Source organism: Atta colombica, unplaced genomic scaffold (assembly GCF_001594045.1).
Source record: "Atta colombica isolate Treedump-2 unplaced genomic scaffold, Acol1.0 scaffold38, whole genome shotgun sequence".
Taxonomy (NCBI): Eukaryota; Metazoa; Arthropoda; class Insecta; order Hymenoptera; family Formicidae; genus Atta; species Atta colombica.
In genome coordinates this window covers 2,567,804-2,577,853 of record NW_017259490.1, presented here as the reverse complement: position 1 = coordinate 2,577,853, position 10,050 = coordinate 2,567,804, and the positions used below count along the sequence as shown (strand labels likewise).

General features: G+C 37.8%; 1 protein-coding gene across 1 annotated transcript in view; it reads left to right on the top strand.

Annotated features, from left to right (window-relative positions):
- The first annotated feature begins 6,533 nt into the window (after window positions 1-6,533).
- Window positions 6,534-10,050, top strand: part of LOC108691033 (xylulose kinase) — a 6,671-nt gene continuing 3,154 nt past the window's right edge. The window contains exons 1-2 of the mRNA XM_018198654.1: window positions 6,534-6,961; window positions 9,908-9,990. Coding sequence (XP_018054143.1) covers window positions 6,899-6,961; window positions 9,908-9,990 — 146 coding nt within the window. The 5' untranslated portion in view covers window positions 6,534-6,898. The remainder of the gene's footprint in view (window positions 6,962-9,907; window positions 9,991-10,050) is intronic.

The following is a 10,050-nucleotide window of genomic DNA, read 5'->3' as shown; positions in this document are numbered from 1 at the left end:
AGTACTCAATATATATGTATATACATATTTTTTTTAAATGCTTCATTTTGAAGTGGAATATTTCGATTCTTAATCCCACTCCGGGTATTGAGTTTTAAAGCTCAATATGTTCAGGACACTAACACAAGCTTACTCTATAAGTTTCAGAAAAATCTAAAGAAAATAGACTTTTTCGGAGAACGTCCTTAAATAAAGACATTACTTTTTGTAATAAAGGGCATGTTTTTCTTAAAGATTTTTACAAGATTTATCAAAATGTTTGTAATATTAAAATATTAGTAGCTGATTATTCATTTATTCCTAGAGTTAAAAGTTACGATTGATTTTAATTTCAGTTTGCGCGCTGTGACCGGAAATTTCCGATCACACGAACATTCGGAAGCCGCGTCGGCGGCGCCCCCGGCATCGCCGCTAACGACGGCCGTCTTTCCGCTCGGGACGCCAGTGCTCGGGACAACAAGTTAGAAAAACGGAATGACGCCGTAGTGTGTCAGGATATCAATTCTTTCGTAATGACACGGGTGCAGCCAGTCGGTCGGACGTCCGTTCCAGTCGAGGGGAGGAGGGGGAGGGGGGAAGGGGGGGAGTGGGTGAGGACGGAGCGCGACGGTGATGATTCGGTCCGTCCGGCACCAGCTCCGTTCTCCGTCCCGTTGTTTATCAAGCTCCCCTTCGCATAACAAGCATCAAAACACTTGGCGCCCCACGCTGGAGCCGTCGTAGTCCTTTCCCTGTCCCGCCTCCGCTATGCGGGTGCCAGCCGCTTCTACTACTTTCCGCGGATGTTGCCGGGGGTAGGCGCTCTGGCATGGGTTAAAACGGCGGGTATACCCCCAGGGCGGGAAGGGATGTCTCTCTTTCTATCTACACGAGGCGCCGTCTATACCGACCTCGAAAAAAAGAATGAGTTATCGTGCTGTATGTAGGAACGTTGGTGCCGATTGCGATCGGCACCGGGATTTTCCCCTGCTTTCCGCGCTGTAAACTACGCGCGATCAACGGGAAATTATAGGATTGCCATTTGGAGGAAATTATAAGCGGCGCTATAGATTTGCTTCTTGTGCGAAGAAGATATATTCGCGCTGTGTGCTATAAATAATATGAATATTTCTTTATCTGACAATTTAAAGAAAAAATTTCCCCAGACTATCTAAAGACTATCTAAACTTCCACTAATTTTTTTCAGAAATTATTTTAAATCGTCAGAGGATATAACATTTTCAAAAGTAAGTCGTGTTATACTTAGGCTAAATCTTCTCTTTTAATATAATACAATAATAACAAATTTTTTCGCGATAAATTACTCGCGGATTTAAAATTCTCGTTAACATTAGATTATTTTTATAAAGATTCTTATTAGCATCAAAAATTATAAAATTGTTTGTCAATTTATAATAATAAATGGTATTTACTATTCTGATTGCAGAATGATTCTGTTCATGATTGTATTTCAAAATCGAAAAAGATTTCGGGATGCGGTTTACGGAATCAAATATGTACATAAATTCACATAGAAATATTTAAGCAATAAGACTTAACTGCTTGATTAAATATAGGATTTCTCTTATTTAATTAGATAAAGTTTTTTCCTGATTTATTAATAAATCTAATTCGTTGTACCTCATGTAATAAGTGTGCGCAATGAAGAAAAACAATCCCTCTTAATTTACAACCAACTATACTCGGACAGATAGTATCAGCCTCCTCCTTCAATTACCCTCGTATAGGGGCGCGATAGGCATTGTTGACACTTCTAAGAATCGGGGATTTCAGATGACAATACCAAATGGGGATGAACCCTGAGTGCATCGTGAAAGATACGGAGACAGAGGGGGCTGAGGATAAGAGACAAGGCGAGGCGAGGCGTCCGGTCTTGGCGGCATCCGAACACTCGTCTCACCCCCGTGCGTCGTGGCGGTGCCAGAAGAAGTATTCTTGCATTGGCCGTCGCCGTCGCCATCGTCGTCGACATCATCTTCGTCGTCGTCGCCGTCGGCCGGCCCGATGGCGGCAACGACGACGTCAGCGACGCCGCTCCACGCTTGGCGTCGAGGTTAGCGCCGGCCGGTCGCTCGAATCGGCGCCTGGCTGTCTCTTTCTCTCTGTCCCTCTTCCTCTTCTTTTCTCTTCCTCTCTTTTGTTTGTCTGCAGCCGGGAGAGAGCAGCCGTCGTTTCGTCGTCGTCGTCGTCGTCGTCGTCGTCGTCGTCGTCGTCGTCGTCGTCGTCGTCGTCGTTCGTTCGACGGCGACGACATGGCTCTGCCAGCCGGCTGTCGCCATCCGCGCGGTCTTCCCTTCTTCCCTCCTGTTCAACCCATCGCTCGCGATTTGGTTCCCCGCCTGCTCGATCTATTTCGCGGCATGGATGCGTTTAGATAATGAAACGAAGCCGTCCGCGAAAAATCGCTTTCAGGTTTAACGCCGTTGAAGCCGCATTACATCAGTTAATGTGATCCAACATCCGGGGTTAAGCGGGGAACACAGACTCTTGCATAACGCATAACACATGAGGTATAAGAAATTGAACCAATTAGAGTTCTTTATTTCATAGAAATGAAAGAAATAAAGGATTTTAATTGGTTCATTTTCTTATGCGTTATACAAGAGTTTATACTCTCCGTCTTAGCCGGGGTATCGTCGTTAGCGAGCGTTGAAATTACCGCCACGCCGGTATTACGTCGCCCGCGCGGTCTCTGTCTCTGTCTCTGTCTCTAGCAATCATTCATTTATTGTATCATCATTTATGTTAATTCAGATAAACATATTGCCGGCGCAATATCGTCTTTCTTTGGGGACGGCAAAACAACAAAGTACCATTCGATCCCCAAAAAATTCACGTTGCTTATTCAACCATTTTTGGTTTAATTTATGTTAATTAATCTCTATTAAGTATGATGATTCGCATTACTGTGATTAGCGAGTAAATTTATTCGATCGCGATAACATTTTTCAAAGTTTAAAAAGTATTGACGCATTAAAAATTGACACATGTATTGTCGTTTTTCAGATCCTTCTGATCGTTTTTCAAAACTTTTTGGCATACTTGAATGTTTTTTCGAAACGAAGGAGAACCGTTTTGTTATTTTCATCGCCGTGATTGAGTTTTATAAATAATCTTGGAAAATGTTTGATTGCATTACGCTTCATTTCAATGAATTTTGATATGCAGAAGTTTAAACGAGATCAATGTATTTTTAAAATCGCTTTCGATCCATCAAACTTCATAGAGAAAAATGGATAGTCTTACAAAGCTAGTAAAGATGTCCTAGCTATTTTTGTATTGAATATATGACAAATTTTACTTGCCTGAAAGTAAGAAATGCCGGAAATCAAATATATGATCCAAAGTATGTTATAATTATAGTAAAACCATTCAAATGATTATTATTTTGCAGTATAAAGTAAATTATTCTCAAAACTATAAGCATAAACCCTCAAGATTTTATATATTTTTTGCCGCGCAATAAAGTCAATTTTGTCAGCGTTAAAGCAAAAAATTGATAAAATAAATTCTATTGAAATGTAATTAATAGACTAAAAAATAATAACAAATTGCAGTAGCATGAAATTTATTCTACAAAATGTAAAACTTACATTACAATGTGATCGCACGACGCTCATTTTTTTAGAAAAATGAAGCAAATTTTATATAAGTGGACGCTTATCCTCCAATATGGACCTGTCAATTTCATAAAATTTATTAAAATTCCAATGCATAAACTTTATATTTTTCTCCGTGTTCGATGATTCGATCGAGGATCAAGTGGCTTTAGAAATTGTTTTAAACGTGTGTTTTATTCTCTCTCTCTGTCGAGAGGATAGAAATCGATCGTAATACACCGTGTCGGGGCCGCAGGGAAATTCCGAAGCCCCATCGCCATAACAAACAAGGCATCAATCCGGTGGTAACTGATGCTGCGGCGCGCGCCGCAACTCGTTCGCGTAATTAGATCACGATTCTGAGGCGCGTAGCCGAAACCAAACGCGAATCGTTTCGTAGCTGAAGGCCAGCCGGATAATGGGAATTGGACGAGCCAACGTGATTCGTGAGCCGGCGAAAGGATCGTCCCGATTGCCGTCGATCGTCTCCCATCATCATGAAGGTATCGGCCCTCCAAAACCATCGGGGCTATGTTTTATGAAAGAGGCTTTGGTACCCGGCCCCGGCGCCGCTGCTGGCGACGAGTATATACACGTCCTCTTCTCTGATTTCTCCCTTTTTTACTTTTCTCTTTTTCTCTTCATCCCTCAGTGCCAGCCCGACATGGCGTCCCTTCACCCAAACCATTATCTGTGTACTGCACGATTATAGAGCAACGGAACCGACAAATAGTCGCAGGCTAATCCATAGGCGCCAGCAAAAAGGGACGCGTTCTCTTCGAGAGTATTTTTAATTTCTGCTGATAAGTGGGAATCAAAAATATTATCTTCCAGAAATGTAAGGCTCAGTTGAAAAAAAGATGACGATTTTTTAATTCATTGATTAATTCGCTCCATAAAAGCTGGATTGATCAATTGAATTAAAAGAGATTATAATCGAAATAATTGGAAGTTTCTAAGGAAACTTTGAAATTTGATAAAAGCGAAAAGGAAAATTTTTAGTGCAATTCTAACGTAGTTTTAATTCTAGTGTAGTCCAGTGACAACAATAAAAAAATAAACCTAATCAGAATATTAAGAGAATCAAGGAAATATGTTTGTATATCATAAGTGATTATATATCAGATATATGTTTTTATTATTTCTTGTATTTTCCTTTGTATTTGAAAAAGTATTGTACGTCCGAATAAAATCGTATATTCTATATATAATGAAAATGTTTCGCATTGTCGACAAATGAAGATTTTTTTCTTCTAGACGTCTTCGCTTCCTCCCGAGAATATGTGACTTTTGACGCTCATGTGAAACACCCCCGGCGGAGATCTTCGTCTTGCGGCACATACGATTCTTCGCTACGCAAACAAACCCACGTAAACTCATACTCGGTTAACAATCCTCTCCTACGTTTCAGTCCTCGTTGTTTGCAATGTGCTACCAAGATCGTTGTCGGCGTCCCTATGTTTGGATTATCGTCCAGAGTCACTGGAACATTTGAGTCTAAAAGTTTGCTACATCCCGTACAATATAAATACTTTATCCAAGAGGTATCCTGAGAATATACTTTCTCCAAAAGATATTCTTAGGACATTCAAAGGATACAGAGATGTCTTTGGGACATCCTTTAGAGATCTGTTCTGTATAGGATTCTCTATTAATAAAAATGCAGAAAAATATCTAAAATTACATAAGGAGATATGTTTATTAGCTGTATTATTTTCTTTATTATCGAGCATCTTGACTTGAATTTAAGTTGAAATCTGCTGAAATTTTCTTGGAATTCTCTGAGGACTAAAGAGTGTTTTTTATATGCTTGATATTTTCAAAACGTGTTTTATTTTCAATTTCTATGGTCAAAGATATTATTAATAATTGACTCAACGGTGTTTCGCGAAGAGGAGATTGAATGCAAATCGATCGAAGAGTATTACGTTCCTCGAACACCGCGTTTATCTTCGAGAAACCCTGTGTTATCCGTTAAGACACTTGGAGAGCTCCTTAGATAATATGGCACTCAATGGCGATCAACAATGGGCAGCAGGTGCAACGCAAACAGGTGATGTAACGTCCACGCTCCGAAGACCGCCGATAAGGCAGCTCTCACAATCTCCTCTCCTTTTACCTGGCTGTCTCTCGAGTTACCTCAGGCTGATCTCGTTCCGCACGCGAATTGGATGCATTTAGTACTACAGTCGCTCACTAAGACCCAGTTCCACATGGATCATGGTTAACTCTTAACCGAAGGTTTGTTCGCGTCGCATGCTCCAACATGCTCCTGCCATAGTTCCTACTTACTCTAATAAGTGTATTGAAGTGAGTAGGAATTATGATAGAAGCATATTGGAGCATGTTGGAGCATGCGACGCGAACAAACCTCGAGATTCAATTTATTTTTCATCTGTTCTATTGAAATTGAAAAAAGACAATGAATAAATTAGAACCTCGGTTAAGAGTTAACTATGAATTATGGAACCGAGCCTAAGCGGCTAAGTAACAATTTAATCTGATTGGCTGGATCTAAAGGTAAGAACCAATCACATTCGACTGTTAGCCGCTCAGTAAGCGATTGTAGTACTGTAGAATAAATCCACAATACGGTAAGACTATCCTTTCTGCATACCCCAGGACTGAACATTTTTGCATGATTTATATTTTTTCTTTTTCTTTTCACATTGAAAAAAAAAATAAAAGTGAAAGATGTTGAATTCTGAAATATGAAAAAAGAACGGGTCTGATGGGTGCGTTCAGTTTGGGCTGTAAACTTTCATATGCTGTAAACTTTATTCTATCTTCCTTCTATATATAATAAATAATAAAGATAGAATAAGAAAAAATGAAGCTTACAGTACAGCGCGAGCGCTCAAATCGAACGCGAACATTCTTATGGCGCTGCCGCGGTACCGTTCACTTTCGTCGCGTCAGCAATCTCCAGACAGATCCGACGAGAGTGCGTTACGTTACGTAACGACAAGAGAACTTCGTTGATAATGAAAACGACTCGAGTTCATTGATAGCTTATCAAGGATTATTTACCGCTGGTGGATTCACCGCGAGCAAAATCGCGCGTGGCGTGGCAACGACGGCGTCCAAAGTGCGTAGCGTAGCGACAGCCGCAACGACGGCTACGACAACGTCTAAAGTGCGCCGCGAGGATGTACGTGGGCCGCGCACAGGCCCGCGCAATCGCCCGCACTTAGTCCCACGAGCAGCAAAGCGGCGAGCGGACACGTTGTCAGGAGCGAGTAGTCACTGTCACGTTTTTCCCGCACCGGTCCTACGACGAGCCTACGCCGATCCTACACATGGACAGGAGCATGGAGCCGTCGACGGCTACGTATCTGGGTCTAGACCTAAGCACGCAGCAGGTAAAAACGACGGTAACGCATACTCGCCGCTCGGGATTGATACGCGAAAGTTCAAGCGTACTTGATCGATTTGCATTAAATATGTATACAAATAATCGCCCGTGAGTTGATTGCGTATCTTGAAACGAGGTGAAAATTACAAAAGTGAATGAATTTATTAAAATATTTACAAGGCAATAAATTTTTCGCGATAAAATATTCGCAGATTTACGATTCACGATTGTTAATTAATATTCTTATAAAGATGTTTGGTAAAATAATTGATATAACTTACTTAAAATAAAAAAAAAAAATAAAATAAGTTCCAGAAACTCATTTAAAATATAAAATATACTATATAAAAATCGATAAAAAAATTGATTTATTTATGATTTATTTAAAATAAAATATATAAAATAGGTTTCGAAAACTTATCTGAATTTTAAATAAGAAATAGCTCAGAAAAAGTTATTTAAAATAATAAATACTAAATAACTCTTTTATTTTTTTTTAATTTAAAATATATATTTCAAGTCACTTTATTGTAAATACGATCGAGCTCTGCTTATTAGCAAATATCAAAAATTGCCAATTTAATATTAATCTGATTCCACTAATGACTGCGTTTCAAGATCGAAAAATATTTCGGCGCGCAGTTTGCAGAATTAGATATGTATATAATTTCGCACAGAACGCTAAGTTCTGAACGCTAAGTTTTGAAAATATAGGAATTTTCTTATTTAATTATAATAAATATTTATTTTCATCGATTGGTATCATATTACTTATAATTTTATTAATCAATACCTTATTTTTCTACCTCATTTCAAGATACATAGGATATTTTTTATTTGATGATATAAGTTGACTTAAGTGTCCTTTTATCTTTGTTATTTACTGAATATCAAGATAAAATGATATTTGTGTCGATTTGTATCACTAAATGAAAAGCGCTTTCAATTAATATCTCGGAGAGAAGCGGAAGAGAAATGTTGCTATTTCTAAAACTATTTTTGGATTCCTTTCGAATTTTTTTCTAGAGGCATAATTTAATGAACCTTACGATATTTGTTGACGCACTCGTGCATAAGGATTATTTCGATGACCACTTGGAATTCGATTCAATCGGCACGATACCGATATTGATACAATAATGTGTTTAGCATTTTAATTTTAATCTTGCGATTCCTCTCACCCAATTCGCTCCGGAAACGAAACTCGAATACTGTGAAGTAAAGTTTTTTTAATCCCGCATTAGACTGCACTAGAACTTTCTTTCTCGCTTTCACCAAGTATCGAACATATATGTATATAACTATAAGTTCCAAAAATGTATACAACTTTAGCAAAAAAAAAAACAGCATATAAGCACACATAAAAATGATCGTTCTTATTCATTAAAAAAAAAAATATATCGGATATATATGATTTATTCTTTTACGTTTCGTAAAAAATTGGAATCACCGAAATTTCGGTTTCCTAAAGCCTGTGTCACTACGCATTGAAAACTGAGAATTGCGAATTAAAGATTATTCGAACATAATTTTAATTTCGTTATGATTAGCTAAAATCTTTAGTCGTAATCCTCAAGCTCCAATGCATAGTGTGACATGAACTTTAGAAAACTGAAATTAAGAATGGACGATCCTTCGTGAAAAAGTTACGCGGAAGAATGTGCAATTATGCGTGATATATATATTTTTTTTTTTTTCGAAAAACTGCGATCGTACGAAGCATTTCAAGATTATTATATGCTGAACCGCTATGCACGCGATATAAATCTCATTTCCTCAAGTATCCCGGATGTTCCTGGGAAAAAGCGCGATGGCTTTAAAACGTGCTAATTACCTGAAATCCATGTAAGCGTAGTTTAAACATGAGCATCTTTGAAACTTTCCATATATGTTACGGCAGTGTTCATCCGCTTTTAATTCGATTTCTTAAATTCTTTCGTTAACTGCCACGCAATTCAATTAATAATAATTTCTTCGTCATCAATGCCCCCATTCACTTCGCGAGTGATAACCTTAGGACGAGTGTTTACGAGTTTCATTAGCGTCGAATAAAGATGACCCGGGAGGCTGGGGTTTACTCAGCTCTCGCGTTAAACAGTCTTAAAGTATGTCAATACGACAGTTAGCTGTTTCGTAAGGTATTTTACGCAGGAAACACGCGATCAAGTCAAAAGAGGAGTCTCGAAGCGCTCTGACGTCTTCAGGAGGGTCACTATTATCTAATAGTATGATAACACGAGTCTGTCGGCAGATAAAACGAGCATGGAAGAAAAACATAATCTGCGAAACCGTAAAAATGCGACGAAACAGAAATATTATGGCCGATAATTAACAGATTAATTCTTTTACAATGTAAAAATTTGCACACCGCGGAGTACAAACATTGAGATGCACATAAATAATACGATTGTCGCACTGTGTATAATATATTTAAACTACACAATGTATTTGTAAAGATTTCTAGAGCAATATTATAATTAATTGATGTATAATTGATATCTATAACTCAGAGAATATAAAAAGACTGAATCTTTTAATAAGTAATTTTTTACTATGGCTCGTATTTAGAACACGCTTTTATCGATAAAAATGCACTTTTATTTCTAAAATTCTATAGTATACGTAACGTAAATTATAGCACGCTAACATCATTATAAGCACATTCTGAATACGGGCTTATGTATAAATATGTATATTAGAAAAGTATAATGAAATAAAAAATAATACAAGGAATATATATACAATTTTTTTTTTATAATATGGAACTCATGAAGAATAGTATTTTAATAAATTATAGTTTCTCGAACGTTAAATTGAATTCATTAAATTATATTCAATTATTTAATATTACATCGATGTTATTGCTGTTATCCGAACGTATAATCACGTAGGAATTATTCAAAAAATCATTAGCCATGTCCGCGTTCAGACTAACTGATCAATTTGATTTCAGTTGAAAGCAGTGGTAGTTGATGATAATCTAGCCATTCTTCACGAGACCAGTGTGCAATTCGACAATGATCTACCAGAATTTAGGTATGATTAAAAAAATCTCTAAATATAAGAATATTATTTTGTGTTTTGTCTTGTTAGTAA